Source organism: Lutjanus erythropterus, chromosome 17, assembly GCF_056507025.1.
Source record: "Lutjanus erythropterus isolate fLutEry1 chromosome 17, fLutEry1.hap2, whole genome shotgun sequence".
Lineage (NCBI taxonomy): Eukaryota > Metazoa > Chordata > Actinopteri > Lutjaniformes > Lutjanidae > Lutjanus > Lutjanus erythropterus.
Genome location: NC_139333.1, coordinates 12,266,036 through 12,287,322, shown reverse-complemented (window position 1 = coordinate 12,287,322; position 21,287 = coordinate 12,266,036). Strand labels below are relative to the sequence as shown.

At 41.1% G+C, this 21,287-nt stretch overlaps 1 protein-coding gene across 1 annotated transcript; it reads left to right on the top strand.

Annotated features, from left to right (window-relative positions):
• The first annotated feature begins 389 nt into the window (after nt 1-389).
• Nucleotides 390-3,088, top strand: LOC146311823 (gap junction delta-3 protein-like). Its single transcript, XM_084740918.1, has 2 exons — nt 390-456; nt 1,561-3,088. Exon 2 carries the CDS (start codon nt 1,735-1,737, stop codon nt 2,593-2,595), a length of 861 nt encoding a protein of 286 aa, XP_084597044.1. The 5' UTR covers nt 390-456; nt 1,561-1,734; the 3' UTR covers nt 2,596-3,088.
• Nucleotides 3,089-21,287: the final 18,199 nt, after the last annotated feature.

Genomic DNA, 21,287 nt, shown 5'->3' with positions numbered 1-21,287 from the left:
CTTGGTTTTGCTGATGTTGAGCGCTAGATTGTTTTCTGTGCCCCACTCTGTAAAATTGTTGATTTCCTCCTGGTATGAAGTTGTTCATTGTTTGAAACCCAGCCAGTGATGGTGGTGTCATCTGCGAACTACACAATAGACAGAATAACAGTCGTGTGTGTACAGCGTGAACAGGAGTCCTGGGGTCCACAGTCCTGGGGTGTCAGATGTTGAGAACTAGAGTGGATGTGGTGAGACTCTACAGCTGACTCTTTGAGGAGATCAAAGCGAGCATAAAATGTGTTCAGCTCATCTGACAACATGACCTCATGAATGACGGGGGTGTTCCTGCTTCCTGTCTAGTGATATGTGACATTGGTTCTGTCTGTACATGCCAGGTTCTCAGGTGTTCAAATCTTAAATCAGACACATAGACCGCGGTGTACCAGGGAACAGGTGATTGGGAAATTTGGACGGGTAAGTAACATTTTATTTCCACATCAAAGCTTTATAAGACTTTGTCTTTCATTCACAAATTGAGTTTTTGTGGTCACTGTGAGTTGGAATAGTTTTTCACTACGACAGTGAAGGAATCCAAAGTCATATAATCAGAGAATCAATGATAATTTATTGCTTACATAAAACAAGTCTTGAACTTTACACCATGAAGCTCAATAAAAATGCCAGATGTCTTAATGCTAAGTTAATGAAACACTGCATGTACAATCAATCAGAGGGTGCTTTGTGTAAGTTGCATGTTCACATGTTGCCCCTTGTGACCAGGGGAACTGCTGGTGCAGCTTAAAACAGATCCTTCCTGCTATTTAGGAAGCTCTTTGAAATGCTCATCAAGAGTTTGCCTTTCTTGGGTAAACATCAATTCTGTCTGGGAATCTTGATGGGCACAGATTAGGACGTAGCAGGAATTTCCGAAAGTGTTGCCGCCCTCTCAATTATAAGCCCCGGCAGACCTCAATCACATGCCACTCGGGGAGAAAATGAATAGAATATAAGTTGGTATGGACATGAGCGTGATGCTTTGATTGGATGCAATTTCTGTTCAAGTCTTCTTTTGGTTCGTTCGAGGACATTTCTGAGCAGGAGAAGACAAGCGAGAAATCAGAGGTTTGGTTTTTGCATGTCTCTGCATCAGGTAAATGAAATGCCTTAGGCTGAAGCTGTTCTGTCATCTTGCTGCCATTGGCTTGTATCTGAGTAGAGTGTCAGACCGGCAAGTAGCTCAACCAGTCAGTGTATTTCCACAAGCAGCAGCTTGTAGCCCAATCAAGGCTGTATTCATAACTGCTGTGTCCTTAAAACGAAGTTCAAATGTGCGGACAATAACCAAAATCAGTCTTGTTACATTTGGCACAAATCAAAATTCTAGTAACTGGCAATGAATTTGCATTATAGCCATGACTTCCTGAGATGTCTCATTGTGGGGTTTGCATATGAATGAAACCTAAAGAGAAAGAGAATACCTAGGTTTAAGATCGACTGGTGTTATTTTATGATTTCTTGTGATATGATGAAATTGCTGTTATAACAGGTGGTATAATCATGTTTCATTTTCGGTTTCAGATAACTGGAACATGACCAACCAACTTTTGACCTGTAGACTGTCTCACCCTGAGTCATAAATTGGAGACAATAAGACACATTTTAGTTTCTTTTTTCAACCAGAGACAGCAGTTGCTCTGAGGCGGATAGACGTCCAGACTTTGAAGACACCTTAACCAAGACAGTGCTGCAATCATGGGTGAATGGAGCTTCCTCGGTGGGCTCTTCGACAGCCTCCAGGCCCACTCTCCGATGCTTGGACGTTTCTGGCTCTTACTCATGCTCGTCTTTAGGATATTGATCTTAGGGACTGTGGCCAGCGACCTGTTTGAAGATGAGCAGGAGGAGTTTTCTTGCAACACCCTCCAGCCGGGCTGCAAACAGGTCTGCTATGACATGGCATTCCCGATCTCCCAGTACAGATTCTGGGTGTTTCACATCGTCCTCATCGCCACACCATCCCTGCTTTTCCTCATGTACGCCATGCATCACAATAACAAGAAGACCATCCGTTCCAAATTCATCCAAATGTCCAACCAGGACTACAGAGAAGACCTCCATTTTAGGAGGCTTTACATCGTCAACGTGGCCTTCCGGATGGTGGCAGAAGTTGGCTTTCTAGTGGGCCAGTGGCTGCTGTATGGCTTCAAGGTGGAGGCTCAGTTCCCCTGCAGCCGCTTTCCTTGCCCCTACACAGTGGACTGCTTCACCTCCCGCCCTGCGGAGAAAACAATCTTCCTCTGCTTCTACTTTGCTGTGGGGGTGATATCAGCCATCTCCAGCTGTGCAGAGCTTTTCTACAGCTCCATAAAGTGGTTCTGCTCAAGCCCGGAGTCCCTCAACCCAGAGCGCTCCTGTGACTGCGAGAACCTCCACAACAGCAAGCAAGAGGAGGCGGAGGCGAAACCACAAGGGAGGACGGTGTCACAGAGTGCGACCAGCAGCATGAGGCTGAAGGGGGGATCCCTGAGGAGCAGCTCAAGCAGGAAGGTCTCAAGCATGAGCCACAAGTGCAGGGGCGGAAAATATGTGAGCAGCAGGACACTCATGGTGTGAGATGGCCTTGATTCAAACTTAAGAGTCCTTATTTTCAAAAGGTCTTTTACTTAAAAAAAACAAAAAAAACAGCACTAATTCCTGTAAAATGATTTCACTGGAGTTTTTATGATAAGAGACATCATGAGGAGATTCTTGGGAGACAGTCATAAGATCGGGAAATGAGCAAAGACAAGACTGATGGCTTTGATAAGGCTGATTTATTGTTGACTTGTTTGTTCTGGTGAATCATTACAGAGTCAGACTATAAATAGTTCTGGAGGGAAAAGGCCTTTGGATTACACTTGATACACAGATTGCTTCTTTGTTTCAAAGAGAACTGATTGTAAATCACTGTGCCACACCCTTCTTAAAGGAAAACTCCGACATGAAAAGCAAAAAGGCCGGAGCAGGAAACAACTAGCCTGGTATTATGCAAAGCAAACAAAATTCACCTACCAGCAGCATAATACCACATTTGATTTTGTTCTATAAGATTCTATATTGAGGCACTGATTTACAAAATGACTATTACTGGGACCTCTGCGGGAAAAAAAGAGTCTTTTTGTCTTTATTCTCAAAAGGGCATTTCAACCTTATTCTCAACAAATTACCTCCTGCAGCCAGTTAGCTTAGCCCAGCACAAAGACAGGAGGGGTAAGCGGCTAGCCTGGCAATAAAATCGGCATGCCAGCATCTTGTACCACATTATATCTTCTTTATGACTACAAGAACAAAAAATATGTAAAAACAATTATGGTTTTACAACTATATCTCTGGTGGGAGATTAAGGTCCAATCTCAATGTACAGTAAAATAATGTAATTGAATAACATCCATTACACTGTGACCATGACCAGGAAGGGCAAAGTGCTGATTTTGAATTAATGTTTTCAAAAATAAACTATAACTTCAGGTTGAATGTGATTGTATGAAGAGAAACTGCAGAGAGGCAGCAAATATGTGAACACACAGAGACATGAACTGAGAGCAGGTGGCTGGTTCTGCCATTTTTACTTTCATGTTTCATGTTTGTTTCACAACTGAAAAACTGCACATACTCCTGAACCTTTTGTGAGATCAAAGACATTTCATCCTGACGTTTCACTTTTTACTAAATACAATGTTAACTCATTTCATATGTTTAGTGACTGACATGGCTGAAAGTTTTATTGGCACTTCTGTAATGAATATTTCTGCTTGAGCGTCATGCTTTTTTTTTTTTTTGTGCACTGTAAATGAGCCAGTCAGCTGCAAAGCACGATGACTTCGACTTCGATTTCCCACAGTATGTTTGTTGTAAAGTGTAATCTGTCAAACAGTGTCAGAAACAAGCTCAGAGGCATTTTTCAGTCATTGTTGCGTAGCTTGTTGGACATGAAGTTACTTGTTGCCTTGTTCATCCTGTGTGTAGAACATTTCTTTTTATTTTCTCTTTTTGACATGCTAAACGTTCAAGTACAAATGATTAAAACAGCTTGTGATTTGTCATCTGAAAAATCTATCCAGTCAAGGCACACCGAGTCATTTTACTTCAGTTCATATTCCCACAGTTTGGTGTGCAGCTAGAAATGTGTGTTATGCAAAGAGTACAAGAAATCAGTAACCCATCAACATCAACAGTTTAACATGCGATTCATGCATTCAGATTTACTTTTATTCTCAAGTCTTTCTGTAGGAATTGAGCTGTGAGGCCACTCTGCTCTAAACTGCACTGTAATAAATCATCACTTTTCATCTGCAGAGCACAAATATTAAAGTGCCCTTCCACTCCGAAATGTGTTTTCACTTATTGTTTCATCACTTGGATGTTTGTGCAAGAAGACCGTTTGACTGTTGTGTATGCACAGGCAGGATTTGTGACATCATGACTATTGGAGGCCTGTTGTTTTCTGATAAGCCTTCATGTTCAGAAGTTACATTTTTGAAATGAAAAAAATGGATTTGCATATTCATAGATTCTGAATTTTTCAGTGAGGGAGAAGGAGTAGATGAGCTTTTAAGATTTTTGACGGGTTGATTGAACCCCATTGAGCAGGGGACGTTCTGGAGACCTTGCATAACACTCCCTAAAAGTTCTCCCAGGTGATGAATGTCCTAAACCTTTACAGAGCATCGGGGATGGTCCCCAGATGTCCTCTTATGGTTACGAAAGAGCTGCAGTTCCAGTTTCCTATATGACTTTAAGACAGGGGTGTCAAACTCAATTTCATCCCAGGCAACATCATTATGGCTGCCCTCAGATGGCTGGTTGTAAATGAAATACTATGTAAGCATATCTACCTGCTATCATATTACATCATTGCCTCTGCATTTGATTATTATTGGTATTAGTAATACTTTAATCATTAATAACTAGTTCTGAAAGCAGAAGTCTTGGAAAAATAACAGGAAGTAGATGCTCAAATGTAAACAGTAAGAGTTTTTTCAGTTGTCTTCAAGCAAGGTTTCAAAGACAAAATATATATTTACTTAAACATGAAATGGTGGGATTTTGCTGCAGCTATTAATGTTACTGGCTAGAACCACCTCCCTACGTTCTACTGCTCAAACTGGCTATGTGATATTGAGATGCTGTCTTGCATACACTGAAGTGTAGCAGCTACATGCTGTCAGTGCACAGGTAACAAAACTGGGATGCGCTCTGGAACACAAAAACATCCCCCAGCCCTTTAAAGAAGTCCACATCCCAAGTAGCTGGATAAGTCCTGGCAATGATACAGGACAAAGTCCTTTACACCAACAGGGACATTTTCTGAGAACATACAATTTCTAGCTGGGGACACTTATGGAAACATACTTATGAATGTTATATATTTCATTTCTAACATATTTTGTCAATGAATTCCCCTATAATTACAAACTTACACAGTTGTTCTCTGTCCCTTTTATACATTAGGTTCATTTTCTAAATGCAAAAACTGAATCTTCCAGCTGCTGAGAAAACCATTACAATGGTTGCATCAAACCATAAAAATACAACAAAAAATCATGAGAACATCCAAATAAAACACCACAATTTTATTTTTTAGTGACAGATCTGTGCAAGAATATATGACAAAACAATGTAGCATGACAGCAGCACCTCCCCGCCTGCTTGTTTTAGGTTCATGTTGTCAACAGTAGGTGGCAGCAGTGGAACAGTAAACCCTGGCTTATGAAGCCCTCATCTTCACTTAGATGACTTCATTTGCAGCCACATTATTTCAATGACAGCATCCACACGTCTGAGTCACCGGGGGCTGATTTCTTTCTTGAAACTGCTGCATGACACCGCGGGTGTTAATTCCTCAGTTCAAAGATTAAAACATTATAACATCTTCCTCAGCCATTCCACCTCGAAAAAACTTGTGGCTCCATGTCGATTTAATCAACTAGTTCTTTGTTTTTAATGAGTGCTGCTGTATTTGCATCTCAGATGAAGAAAATGTGATTGTCGTTTGAAGACTGGAGCAGTCACAGATCCAAGTGGCTCATCTAAACACAAAGTAATCTAAATACTCTCCAAAGAAGCTTATTTTTGACTCAAACATTCCTCCCAGAGACACGCGCACGCACACATACCCCTCCTGCTGTTCCCTGGACGCATCATATATGCAGATTGCAAAGCGGTGCAGGCTCTTTGATGTGCATAGAACAGAATTCTAGATGTGTTTTATATAACCACTCGAGAGGGAAGGAAGGAAGAGTCGAAGAGGATTACCGTCAAAACTTTCCCTGTTTCCTTTTGTCTGCCTGTGCCTCTACCTTTTCATGTCTGCCTTGTCAAGCTGGAAGTGTGCCTGTTTCTGTCTTTCTATACCTCCTCCTCAGACTCTGCCTCTTTTTTTTTTTTTCACTCTCTTTCCATACTTCACTCTTGTCTTTTCTGAATCCGGGGAGGCCTCACTGCTGGAGTCTGTCTCAAAGAAAATGTAGGTCATCTGTTTTCAGCGACTCCCTTCACACCAACACGGAGGAGGAGATGGAAGTGATAACATCTTTCTCTGCGTATCCCCCCCCCCCTCTCCCCTTCCTCCTCCTCTTCCTCCATTCTCCCTACACCTTGAATGAGACACTTAAGGGGCTCCCTGTGCTCTACCTGTGTCACCCTCCCAAACCTCTGTCTCAGTACACACCTGGCTGACAGACAGCTCTCCGAGTCTCTTACTTTCTGCTAAGTCATGCAGGGACGGCAGATTTTTTTTTCTAGGGGAGAGTTAAGAAACATCACTCCTGTCGTTCGCTTTCTCTGCTCCAAACACAGCATTAACAGCTTACTCTGAGCTGCACTGATCTTCGATTTGGTGTATTTACAGCAAAGTGCCCAGTTCAAAGCAAATCAAGCAGCTTGTTTACTGGCCTGAGTTTTGCTAACTTGTGGCCCAACAATGTCCCTCTAAGTGGGGAAAAACATGACTCACTTGCAGCTTGATTATGTGTTGTAATTTCTCAGTAATTTGCAAGTTGGTTTCCTAGAACTGACTTTTGATTTGTGACTAACAGCAGGAAAAGAATAGATAATGTACTCGACAGTGCACATGGTAGATACTAGAGCCTGACCAATACTGGATTTTTGATGTGATACTGATATGACAAGAAAACTTTATTGATATGTCAGCTAATATTCTTTATACAGAATATAACACACATATATACATATAGAATATAGATATATACATAAACACACAGTTTTTGCTATAATCCCGCAAAAGTGGGACTTTATGAGAAAGATATGTAACAGAGGCAGAATATTTGACAGTTTAACAATAAACTTTCGAGTTATATCAGTAAACTTTCACTGGCATTTTTAATCATTTGAATAATATAATAATAATAACTTTAAATTTAAAAAAGCGCAGATTAAAATATATTAGACCTAATTATATTAAACCTGAAGAATCAAACATACTCAGAATGATGCGTATAAAGCTAACAAATAAAAACAATCTGCATTATATTCTGTTTCAAAAAAAGTATTTGCATCAACGCATTATGGACAATGTGAATCCCGATACTGATATTGATATTGTTGGGCTTGTAAACACCTACAAGAGGTATGGATTCAAGTCACATTACTGGTACAAAAGTCAGACGTCAGTCACAAATTGGATGACTTGAGGTTTGATTTGACAACATCAAGAAAGACGTGCAAACTCAACATGAACCAGTGACTTTTGACTTCACTCAGACTTGGGACTTTTAACCTCCTGCATAAAAGGCTGCTACTTTAAGGACTAATTATCCTTTCAGCAGCTCGTGTTCCTGATTGGTAAGAGAGAAGTCATGTGACACTAACTAGCCAATCACAAGTGAGAGGTAACTGTCAGAGGCTTGATTCAGTTCTGTGGTAGCAGTTCTAGTTGCCCTACACCGAGTGGCTGTTTCATAGTTCAGTATAATAAATCTGTCCTGAGTGGATTAATCCTACCAAATATGAGAGAGTGACTGAAAGGTAAGTTAATCATCCTTTCTGTTGTAAATTAATGTTGAATTTTGGTTGAAGTATCTGGGTTGGAAGGGTTAGTTCATCACCTTGTACAATTTTGTGTTGACTTAATTCAGTGGTGCACACCTGATTCAAATGATCAGCTCATCATCAAGCCTCTGCAGAAGCCTGACAACAACCTGATCATTTGAATCAGGTGTGTTGGAGCAAGGAAACATCTAAAACATGCAGGACAGGGGTCCCTGAGGACCAGGGTTGGGCACCACTGACTTAACTGATACCTTCCCCTATTCCCCCAAATATATAAAGGTATGTCATTTAAAAATGTGCCACAGATCAATTAATTTCCCTTCACTTCCTGAATCATCTAATTCCCCAGATCCACTTTGTTACAAGCTCCAGTTGGGAAAAATTATACCAAAGATATGGCATTACTTTTGACAAAGTGTGCATTATGATTTGCCTAAAACTCAAAACTCAAAGTTTAGGACTTTGGGCTTGACTTTGGACTTGTAGGTCTTATCTTGGCCCTTAACTCAGGACTTGCTAAACAGTGACTTGGTCCCACCTGTTCTACCCTTTTTCTTCAGGAAATTAATGTATGTCATATAAATGTTGTTGATTTTCAGACAGTTTTCTGTAAATTTGTTCATGATTGAGAAAAACTGGACCAAGTAAATATTCCTTTATTATTGGAATCAACATATTCTCCATATTTGCTGAACTGTATTATTGCAGATAATTTACAGCTACACAGAAAGACACATTTTAGATTCTTGCACCAGCTGACCTGCTTTGTTATAATGGTGCTGACACTTTAAGCACACATCATGTGCACTAGTTGGGCAACACATGGCAGCTTCATTACATTTTGCCCAAAGACCTGGAAACCAACCAATGATTTCATTCTGGAGTACTTTCCTTCCCTGTCTTACAGTGTTTCCATGAGTTTGTCATAATTTACTTTGTCACAGAATTTCTTGGCACCAAAAAGCAGACAGATACAGTTAGTGACTAAGTTGTGAACACAGTGGAGCATCTAGTTTTTTTTATATATGTGTGTGTGTATACTGTGTGTGTGCTGATATTTTGATATATGCAAGGTTTCCTTAAATACAGATGTATCTTATAATATGATGTTAATATAATAATATGTTTGATTCATGTTAATATGTATTTTCAGACATTTCTTAAAAAAATAGCACACAATAATTTGGCGGAGCCCTACAGTAACTTGACTCCCCAGGGACTGCAGACCACCTGGTGAAGACTTGTGCTCTAGATGGATAAAAAGCACTTCAGGAAAGAGGGAAAATTATTTTAGGGTGAACTGTCCCTTTAAAGGGTGACAACATAACAATTTTGTTTTTGTTTCGCACACAAGCAGCCAACAAAAACAACAGGGGGGCACAGCTATCCTGGCAAAAAAGGCCAACTTTCAGCACAAATCAACGAGTCTTATTTGTTTGGTACTTAACGAGCTTTAGCGATGCTAGCTGGTAGCTAGCAACAGTACAATTTGGACAGAGTTTCCACTTTTTTAGACCATTTATACTAAGCTAAGAAAACTGCTGCTGGCCTCATTCTCATTTTACTGCATAAGAGTAGTATTGATTATCTCATCTTGGCAGGAAGCACAAGTTAACATATTACATCTCATTTGTTAGTGTTCAGTGAGCTTGAGAGGTGCTGCTAGCCAGATTTTTGTTAGCTTTGGACAGAGCTAGGCTAGCTGTTCTCACCTGCTTTTATACCAAGCCAACCCACTGCTGGCCTTTTTACCATACAAACATGAGCGGTATTGATTACCTCAGAAAGCAACAAAGTGTATTTCTGAAATACTGAACTATTCCTTTAAGTTCCTAATGCAAAGAACTCACACCACAAACACTTAAATGTCACTGAAATGCAAAAAGTGTGATCATCTCTGTGAATGAGCCCTCATTGTAACAATACAAAACAAAACTTCATATTTGTATGTGAACAGAGGTGTGTGACTGTATTTGATATTCAGGCCCAGTTATGTAATTGTGACCTTTCTGACCCTCAGTAGTGCTGACAATGCCCTTTGCATCTCTGTGTGTCCTTGCCGACCTCGGGTCTGACCACAGAGCCCACAGAGCCGGTGACCAAAGACAGCTTATATCTCTCTCTTCGCTCAAAGCCGCTGAAGCGTGCCTCCAAGTTTATGGCGTCACCGAAGAGCTCGGGTCACTGCACATCACACCTCGCCACTCTATCTCCTCCTCCTCCTCATCCATCCATCTGTGCCCTTCCCCCCTCCCTCCCTCTTTCCCTTTGCCACAGGCTGCTCTGTGTGAATGCAGCATTTACAGTGAAATATTCTTGCTGCCTCTGCTCCTCTCCCTCCATCTGCTTTCCTCACTTCTTCCTGTTTTCCCCGCCTGAGGGGGGGGCACGATACGAGCGATGCACCATCATCCGAACCTCCCCCTCTTCTCTCATTTTCTCAAGGAAAATATTGTGTAAAAGCCTGTAAGCCGTGTTGCATCTAGTGACCAGAGAGAGGATGAGCTGACTGCTCTGCCCCTGCTGACACAATAGCTTTGCTTGATGACGATGATGCTTCTTGGCTGCTCTCTTCGCCCCGTGCGGCAATGTGTTTGACGGCGGTAAAGTAAATTGTTATGGTTCATTTGTAGCTTTGTGCAGTCTGCACATCTGGGTTTGAACAATTTCTTTCCAAAACAAGATATTGTTACTGAAGCGCAGAGCCAAGAACATCAGGTTGCAATATTTTCCCAACATGAATACACAGTCTTTTGGGACAGACAGACTTCATTTGGTTCTGATTTATCCTTCTCCAATCACTTTTTCCATTCAGTGTGCACATTTTTGTGAGAAAAGAGAGAGGAAATTAATATGCCTTTGTGAAGACTGTACCCACAAATGGCTGATGCGACAGATAGATTGAAGTAATCAGGCTTGAGGAGTAACAGATTACATGTAATGGGATCACGTAATTAGAATAGACAAGAAAAGCTTCAGTGGGTTGTAATTTCAACATTATCTTGTCTTTAAATCAGAAAACTGGGACAAAATCACTGTACATCATTTAAGAACTCAGAATCTAATTTAAAGAGACATTTAAAGCTAAGACAAACCACTAATGTTAGCTACACAGACTAATTGCTAACATTACCTACGCAGACCAACCGCTAACATTAACTATGCAGAAAACTGCTAACATTAGCTAAACAGACCAGCTGAAACATATCCAGTTAGCGTAACCTGTCAGTATCTACTACTACTTGTTTGGTTTGTGGGTACAATCACAAGCCCCACACCTAAATAAGTTTATGTCAATTTACTTAGTTTTGTGTGTGAAAAGGTAACAATCTTACAGTCCGTTCATTATCATGGCCTCGTAGAAAAAAAACGGTTCATGGGTGGAAACATTTTGTCGGTACAGTGACAGTTCTGCTTTTAGCTATAAAAATAATGTCATAATCCAAGAATCCAGACCACGTGTTAATGTTCACTAAACAGACGAACCAAACCGGAAATCTAGTTAATCTAGTTAACTTATCAATACCTACTACTACTGCCACTGCTAACAAGTATTTAAAGTTCTGCAATGTTAACATTTAAACATGCATAATTATGACTAATTATGAATGTGTGTTCATGCCTAACAAAGGAAGTTATCACTGAACAAAAAAAAAAAATAAACCTACAACAAGCATAAAACATTGTATTAGGTTGAATAATATCACCATATTTGGTATTTACATAATCCAAAAGTAATGGAAAATTAATCAAGTTACATTACTTTAATATTGTGATTCTTGGATTAGGTTACTGAGTTCATTTTTTAACAGGTAATTAGTGATTGTATTGAAAGACGTTTTTAAAGTAGCCCTCCCAGCCCTGCCTGTAATGATGGGCTGGGAGGTTGGGAGGTTGAGCACTCTCCCCTGTTTTCTGTCAAACCTCCATCGGTGCTCACTTGTTTTGGATGTCCTTGTGGTCCTCGTGGGAGATTACAGTGTGTGTGTGTGTGTGCACTCAAGTGTAGGTACTGCGTGTCCTTGTGAATCTAAACCTGTGTGTGTGTACGTGTGTGTGTGTGTGTGTGTGTGGTTCGCCCCGTGTGTGCAGAGCTGTCCAGAGTGGTGTGCTCAGCAGTCGTGCTCGGCTGCACACTAACACAATGTGACAGGGTAGAAATACCAGTACCGACCGCGCTCTCGCCCACCCACCATCACACACACACACCCCCCTCCCTCCCTCCATCATCCCCCACTCGCTTCCCCACTCCGCCGCACCGCGCCCACACCCCATTGGCTGTCTACTTCCGTCACTCCACGTCTTCTGCTCGGAGACAGAACCATAAGCTCTCCATGTTCTCCCTCCCCCCCGTTCATTTTACCTCACCCCAAAAGTCCTTTCCCTAGTTTTGCCTGCTTACCAGCAGCGTTACATGGGCTCCCAACATGCATCAGTGAGTGACAAGGTTTCAAATGGGACATATTATGCAATATCCCATTATGCAACGGCACATTTTCATCTGTTCATCCGCCCAGCCTCGCGAGACGATTTCTTTCCCTCCACTTTGCTATCTTTCTTTCAATATCTTCCTGCTGGTTGGTTGGCTTCCTAAACGGTGAAGCAAGGTGACAGTCACAGTAGGGGACGAGTTATTTGACATTTGCGGCTGTCACAGTTTGAACCCTGACCTCTGTTCCTTCACAGCTGGCGAGTTCAAGCTGATAGGACAGGAGAAATTTAAATACCACGCGATTTTCTCATTGTAGCGTCCTGATGTCGAAGAACAGGTGGACACCTGTCTTTAAGAAGCTACAGTATCCAGGGAAAGTTGACTCATCATATAACACCTTGCTCCATATTTATACCGTTACACATTTTCACACCTGGATGCTGCTGGATAGAAGCTCACAGGGCAGCTCCACTGGAGAATTTGAGTTTTCAGTGCCTTGCTCAAGGACATTTCTGCTTTAGTTGTTGAGGAGAGAGCTGTTGCTTACACTCCAATATGTTTTTTTTTAATACTTATGAACAAGCAACATAGTTCTCTCCCTATTCTCTCCCCAGGTTAAAAGATTGAGCTCACTGCAGCGTCTACAGCAGTATACTGTATATACACATGCACATATAGATACACATTTAAATGTGTACATATACACGTGATTTGAACTTGGACATGACACTTTTACTAAATAAAGTACCTGAATACTTCTTCCATGACTTGTTTGGAACAATATTAAACTTTATTTTCTCTAGAAAGATCGATCATGAAGTTGTGCATTATAAATATATTCACAAAACATATTCTACTCCAACAGTTCTATACCAGATGAAGTGCCAAATGCCAACCTGCTAAATAATGAAAGCTACAGGTTTTACAGTAGCAAAAACTGAAATTTGACCCAAAGTTGTGGAAAAAAGTGAAGGTTTGACCTTGTCTTTGTATTGTATTATTAAAGCTAGAGCGAACACAAAGAGTTATAATAAAAGAGTGCACAATATGTTTACAGTGCACTGGATTATTTACACGGTATTATCATGTGTATTATTAATGTTAATGTGCAGTATGTGCCACATCGGTGTAAAGTACCAATAATGCAGTTAAGTGTTATTAGCAAAATGTACTTTTAGTATCAAAGTAAAAGTACCCACAATTTAGAAAGATGGCTCCTATGCCTGCTAAACTATTGCAACAAAACAAAACAGAAAAAAAATACGCATTGACTCACACAGCAATGATCCCTTTACAATCATCACTTATGACCCACTTGAAGTGTGTGGTGGCGTCTGTATCTGCAGAGTCTGTGCCCTCTGCCTGTATTTTCTCTTTTTTTTTCATTATTTGCTGTGCTTGGGATATTTTCCAACACAAAACATCAATATTTGACATCCTGGGAATGAGACTCAACAATCAACTATCTTTCTGGTGCATTTGTGAACAGCTCGGACGAATTGTTCTAATTCTACTTTGACTAAGTATCATTTAATGTTGTAGTTGGTTGAGATGGAGACACTTTGAACTGTTTTATATACGGTTACATTGTTTAAAGCTGAATATATTGTAATATTAGAATATATTTACTGTAATTTATCACAATATGTCATCAGCGATTATGGAAACATGCAGCCACTGAACTTCACAGTAGTTTCGGAGCAGTAGGCTTTTGTTTTATGAATAACAGGCTTTACACTGACAGACAGTCAATGATCAACTCACAGTGTAGAACTTGTCATTGCTTGTTACTGACAAACTCGTCTTGCGTTCCTGCAGTGTTCTTGCAGCCTTCCTCAGCTTTTACCTTTAATAGATTATTTTTACACTGTTGAATCTTTTCTTAAGTAAAGTAAGTAAAGATCAGTACCTCTCCCAGTCCTGTTGATGATGTAAAAATGGAAAGAAGAGATTAAGGCCAGAGAAGGGATGGTGTTGCTCCTTCCCTTCGCCACTTTGACCTTTTATACAAAACAATCTATATTAAGACCCAACACCATGTCTACATTTTCTTTCTGCATCACTCTCCCTCTCACCTCTCCTCCTTTCTGTGGGCTTACGTGCACTTTCTCCTCCTCCTCCTCCTCCTCCTCCTCCTCCTCCTCCTCCTCCATCTCTCCTCCCCTCTCTCCATGTTGTGTTTTTCTCTATCCTCAGGGAGCCAGCTGCATGCAGAAGCATTGTGGATCACTGAGCTTCAAGACACCATCTCTAAAAATTGCTCCATTTTTCCACAGAGCGTTTTCTCTAAAGCGCTGAGAGGGACAGGCGGCTCGATATGATGCTGCAATTCCTGTCTTGGAATTTGTTCTCTGAGATGATGGATCAGGCTTTGCTGCGTTATTAAAATAATGTGATTTCTTTGTCTTTGTCACAGATTATTAAGTCATATTTGGACTTTAAAGTCATATAAAGTTGGCAGTTTTGGGTCTTAACACCATGTGGTGTGAATTTGTTCTCACCTCAATCACTTTTAATATATAAAATGTGAGTATTGATGGATGCAAAGCTTCTCTCCTTCAGATTTCATCTGCAATAGTGTAAGTTTCACAGCAGCACAGCCCCGGAGGCATCCATCTTGGATCCTCTCCAGTCCAGTGGAGGCGTGGGAGGAGGGGGGGAGTCTGGTAGAGACTACATTTTGGCTCCCTTCCAGTCCAATGGGCATGAAGCAGGCCTCAGAGGCTCCTGGGATTTCCCTTTACACCAAACCCCTCTGCCCTCCATTAACCAATTAGAGGAGAGAATTGCTTAACTGGACATATAAAAGACTGTGTGCAGGCTGTGGGGAGCGGGAATAAATCAGGAGTAACAGAAGTCACAAATAGAAGATGACGAAGAGAAGAGTGTGTGTGTGTGTCTGAATGTGTTTGTGTGAAAAGTGTGGAGTGCCGATATAAAACACAGAAAATATCATAACGTAGCCCCCCTCCTGCTCCACTGCATCTGATTCATCTGCCGTGCATTCCACCCTCAAAGTGTGTCGCAGAATACACAGGCCTGTGATAGATGTATATGAGCTAATGTCAATTTTCTTCTGTGAATTTACTGTCAGTGGATGATGAATGCACTCAATATCACTGGTTATTCATCTCATATATTCTCTGCAACAGCTCCCATTGCAGGACAGTGTCTCACATTCACCAATAGGTGTCGTCATTGCCCAGCTTGTCCTCAGAGGTCGAAGAGGAGATCAGGCTGGCAGGGAGAGAGCTTCCCGTTTGAATGTGGTGTAACGCTGCATTGTTGCCATATCTCTGACAGAGTGAGTTTTACAAAGGCGGGGAAATCTTTGTGTGTGTGTGTGTGTGTGTGTGTGTGTGTGTGTGTGTGTGTGTGTGTGTGTGTGTGTGTGTGTTTGTGTGCATTTAAGTGTGTGGATTGCACTTTATTTTACATTAAACTAATAAGATGTAACAATCTGTTCTTTGTATCAAAAACTAGAAATAGTATGTCCTTTATTAGACAGTATTAGACCCTTTATTAGGGTGTAATTAGGGCGACACTACACAACATTTTGTACTGTAAACTAAAGTGTGTTGTTTGCCACTGTTAGACCCTTATTAGGTTTTATTAGAGGGTAATTTGGGACACATTACAGCGTAACTGTACTGTAAATTAAAGTGAAATCACATTTCTGCTTCTTTTAGATTTAAAAACAATAATGTGAACCAGATCATCCAAAGGCCAGAATTGTAGAGGTAGAGGAATATTTTGTCTATGGGCGACTGTGATTTATTGTAATACTGTTAGCAGATGTTCCTAATAAAGTCCAATAAAGATTTACCAGTAGGAAGTAATACACTTTAGTTTACAGTACAGGCCTGTTAAAATGTGTCCTTAATTACCCTATAATAAAGTCTAATAAGGGTCTAATAAAAGGTTTAATACAGATTAATAAAAAACATATTTTTCTATTTTTCATCTAGTTTAATATAAAGTACAGGTTGTTCTAATGTGCTGTATAATAATAACAACCATTGTGTGTTATGTGCACAGATTTATAAATAAACAAGTATTTTGCACTGAAGCAGTGGTTCAGAGAGTGCAGATGAAAGCAGGTGACAGGTGAAGGACAGTGAGTGTACACAGTGTCACCTCACCTTCGTGATTCACCTTTATGTGCGTGTGTGTGTGTGTGTGTGTGTGTGTGTGTGTGTGTGTGTGTGTGTGTGTGTGTGTGTGTGTGTGTGTGTGTGTGTGTGCCTGTGTTTGCCTGTCCTTGTCCTGGCCATGCTCCCTGTAAGCGACCCACATCAATTCATAAGGCCTCTGCCCTTTTCCTGGGGCTGCCTGGGAAATGTGATGTGACATGTGGGATGAGCAAGACAGAGCGAGGGGTGAGGTTAGCAGGGGGAGGAGGGAGTGGGGTAGGTGAGGTTGTTGTTGGTAGTTTCTGGAGGACGCTTTAATACACAACTCTGAGAGATGCACAAAGTCAGGCTGTCAAACAGAGACACAAACAGGTTGCAGTGTACTTTACAGTGAGTACTGTAAATAGACGGCAGATGTTCTGTAAAGGTGAGTATATATACAGAGAGATAATCATTTACATTGACAGGACACTGTAGCATATATAGGACAGACTGTCTGCATAAAAAGTAAGATAAATAGAAAACATAGAATAACAGAAAAAACTGTTAAATAAGATAAGATCATCGAATCATTAATTTATAATTAATAGATCACTACCTAGGTAAGGAGTGAGTAGGTTGTCTGTTGAATAATGGACATCTGAAGGAAAGAAAAGTATTTATCGTCAACTAACTCATCTGAAAACTGCAAGGCTCTTCACTTCATTAAATACTGTTATTCTTTGCAATGGATTGACTGAAACTTATATTTTCTGGATTGTTTGTAAGCACAAAACAGTTTTTAAGAATTCCACAATTATTAATGATTTTTTCATCCTAGCTAGCATCATGGCTCTGAGCACAGAATGAACAGAACGAACAGTAATATCTTTGCTATATTAAGTCTCTTTTGATCACTTAGGAATTTCATCCAGAACCACGTCAAATTTTTTGTCCAATACTTTTCTTTATGACTAAATAACTAATATAATTGCCAGCCCCAGCAGGCCACTGCCCATCGTTCTACTGGCCCTTTATACCAAAAGCCAAAGCTCACTGCTCCTATGAGCCGTTGTTACAAAACTACGCAGTCTCACTGGAGTGTTTTGCCCTCATTAACGTAGTGTATTTTGACATGCAAACATAGCAGAAATTAAACATGTTACATAAATTTGACCAGGCTGGTATTGTTGAAGCAATGGGCATTTGTTTTGGGGGTAATGGACTTCCATGCCAGCTGTTTTTGGTGTATTAGTGCAAATATTATGCCAAACTAAGATGATAAACATGAAAACTTTATACCTACTTAATATCAGCTTGTTAGCATTCATTCTGAGCATGTTAGCATGCTGACGTTAGCATTTAGGTCAAAGCGCTGCAGTGGCTAAGTACAGTCTGACACAGCTGCTAGCATGGCTCTAGATTTTTCTCATCTTTATCAGCTTTTAAAAATCTATGTACTCTACTAATGCTGCCCTCAATTGTGCTTGTGTTTACTGTGTTCGTAAGAAGAGTCCAAAACTCACGAGTTCACAGGTAGCAGCATGTTTGTTGATGGTTTCAGAAATGGCAGAAGCCAGGGAAGTTCATTTTTCAGTGAATTGTAGGTAGTAGTTGTATGAGGTTTTCCTTCATGATTTTATATGACTGAGGAAAGTGTTGATTTTTCCAGCAGCCTCATCTTTTCATTATGCCTTTGCATTTCCTGCATTACATTACATGCTCACTAGCTTGCTAGACAGTGTTGGCGTCAATGCTGGTGTTCTGATGACTTAACCACTTGAACTCCATGTAGATCATGAACATGACTTACCATGCTGTAACCACAAGCTCGCAAGTTCCATTTGAAGGTAGTATTACACCCTCTTTTTTAGTCAGAGGCAGCCTTTAATGATTTGAAATGTGAGCTTAATTTAGAAAAAAAAAGGGGTGGGTGGGGGGTCTACAGAGACGTGTTTGCTGTTGAAATAAATATAAAAAGCAACAGATTAATTTGCTTGTAACATTCAGCTACAGTAGCTTGTGGTGAGCAGACACTCATGCCAGTAATGGGCAGCAGATGAGAAAGAGGGTGAGAGAGGGAATGACAGTGAGAGAGAAAATGAGACAAGGTGAAATCTATTAGCGTGACAGGCCTCCTGTAAAGCCGGAGACCTCTGGGGACACACTCCAAGTGCTGAGTGCAAAAACAAGAGACTGGGTAGCAGACATACAAGATGAGACAAGAGACTAAAATTAAAGGAAGTAAAAGGAGCCAAAATGTCAAAAAACGGAAAGAAAATAGTGCTTAAGTGCATATACAGAAACCACCGAAACTGGTGAAGGAATTCATGATGTACAGCCTGGGTAGGACGGCGACTTCACTGTGTGTGTAGACAGTGTGTGAATACATCGATAGGCCTGCATGTACATGCTCATGGATCTATGGATTGGTGTGTGCATGTTCTCCCCTCCCCCTCTCTTTTGAGTGCTACCAGGATGAGTGTGTTCCATATGTATGTCAGCTCCGATCACTCAGTGAAACAGGGGAGCAGAGTCGGGGAGGAAGAGGAAGGGGAGGGCGCGGAGACTCCCATTCACGTCTACATCAGTCCACGGGTGACTGAGCATCTCAGACCTGAGGTGAGAAAGAAAGAGTTACACTGTTTTGGGGAGGAGGTGATGGATGAGAGTTGAGAACGGCGTTCTTTGGGGAGGGATGGATGGATGGAAATAATATTCTTTTAGTGGTTTCAGCTTCTCGGGAGAATTATTGGTTTACTGCTAACATTCATTCCTCGCTGCCTTATACTTTCTTTATTTCTCTTTCTTCTTTCTCCATATTTCTGCTGCATTACTTCTCTCTGCTGTCAGTCTCCGTCCTTCTCCCTGTACGCTGCCCCACCCATGTGTACTTTGACACCCAACTCCTGCTCCGGCGCGGCAGAGGGCCGGCCCCAGCCTTCAGCGTCCTAGACCTCAGTCATGTGACACTGACCTGCTATGTTTTACAAGGCTGCAGTGCAGCGAGGGGGCCTCCGAGGAAAAGGGCTGCGTTCACCAGCGGCAGGAAACAAAGCACAGCTCGGAGGGGAGAAATGATGTGTGTGTGTGTGTGTATGAGGGGATTGTGTGTGTGTGTGTGTGTGTGTGTATGTGGGTGGGAGTGGGGGGGAGTTCAGGAAGCAGTATTTCAAGGGATGGAACTCCACTATAAAAAGTTTGACATCAAGAAGCATGGGGTTTTCAAGCGAGGCTGCGTTCAAACGTGCTGCGTTGTTGTCTGCCCAAGATGGAAAGTCTTTGATCAAAGCAAGTTGGATTTTTTCCACCTGGCTGACGTTAGATTTTTCAACTCTTATTGACATGCTTAGATGAGCTCTGGCCTTAATCTCCTCTCTCCTTCTTTCTCCCTTCCTCTCTCCCTGCATTAAATCTCACGCTTCTGAGCCTCCTCTCCCTCTCTCCCCTCCTCTCCAACTCCAGTTTATTCCCAAACGAGTTGACCTTCGCTATCGAGCAGCTCTGTCGTGGCTCTGCAGCCGTAATCTATGGCTGTAGACGCAGACGTATCCTGTTGCTCTCTCAGCCTCCTACACATTCATTCATACACATATTTTTTTACTCAAGCATAAGTAGACTGGAGATAGTTGTATAAGCACTGATTCAACTTTTTTTACTCAAGTAAAAAAGGTACTTTTGTCTTGTTACTTCTTTTACATCTTTTTTTGTCTTATTGCATCTATTACATCTTCTTTGTGTGAAAACTTTTATGTCATTTCTGCCTCGGTACCTCTTTTTTACATCATTTTCATCTTGTTACATGTCTTACATCTTTTTTGTTGCTATGTATTTTAAGTCTTGTTGCATCTCTTACAACATTTGCATCTGTTACGTCTTTTTGTCTTTTAAGTCATTGTCGCCATGTTACTGCATTTTCGTCTTATTACGTAATTTTTGTCTTTTTACTCCGTTTACATGTCCTTTGTGCTGTTGCATCTATTATGTCTTTTTGACTTTATTATGTTTCATTGCGTCTGTTGTGTCAGATATGCACTGGTTGATATACCGAGGAATCATCTTTTCTGTGTGGTATTGTCCTACAGTAAGGTTGAGACCATCCTAATGTCGTCTGCAAAACTAAAGTAATGATCCTGTTTTCAAAATATAAGAAGTACAAAGTGCAGATACTTCTGTTTAACTGTAAGGAGTGAAAAGTTGTCAAAAGTTAAAGAAATACACACACTACTGAAGTACAGACAGATAGAAACTCTACTCAAGTACAGTAACAAAGTATCTGTGCTTCTCACCTCTGTGCAGAAGTACACACATGCACCAACATGCACACAAAAAAGACTTCACACAGCAAAGTAAGTACATGAAGGATGACCACAGACACTTACTGGCAAGTGTGGACACACACACACACACACACACACACACACACGCACACACATGCATCTGTGTCATTCCTGGGAGATTTCAGCCCATTAAATGAGAGCAGCCCGGTCCAGTCTCTCAGATCGCTGCCGTTCCCCCCTCTTTGTTCCCCAAATCAGGAACAGCTGTGCTCCTCCACAGTTGTAAGTCACTCACTCAGTGGAAATTTAAAAGCCATTAACCGAGCCCCTCATTGCTACCCCACCCCTTTGTGTGTATGAGTGTGTGTGTGTGTCTGTCTCGCTTATCTGCGTCTGCACACAGAGACACAGACACATTTGTATGCACACTCG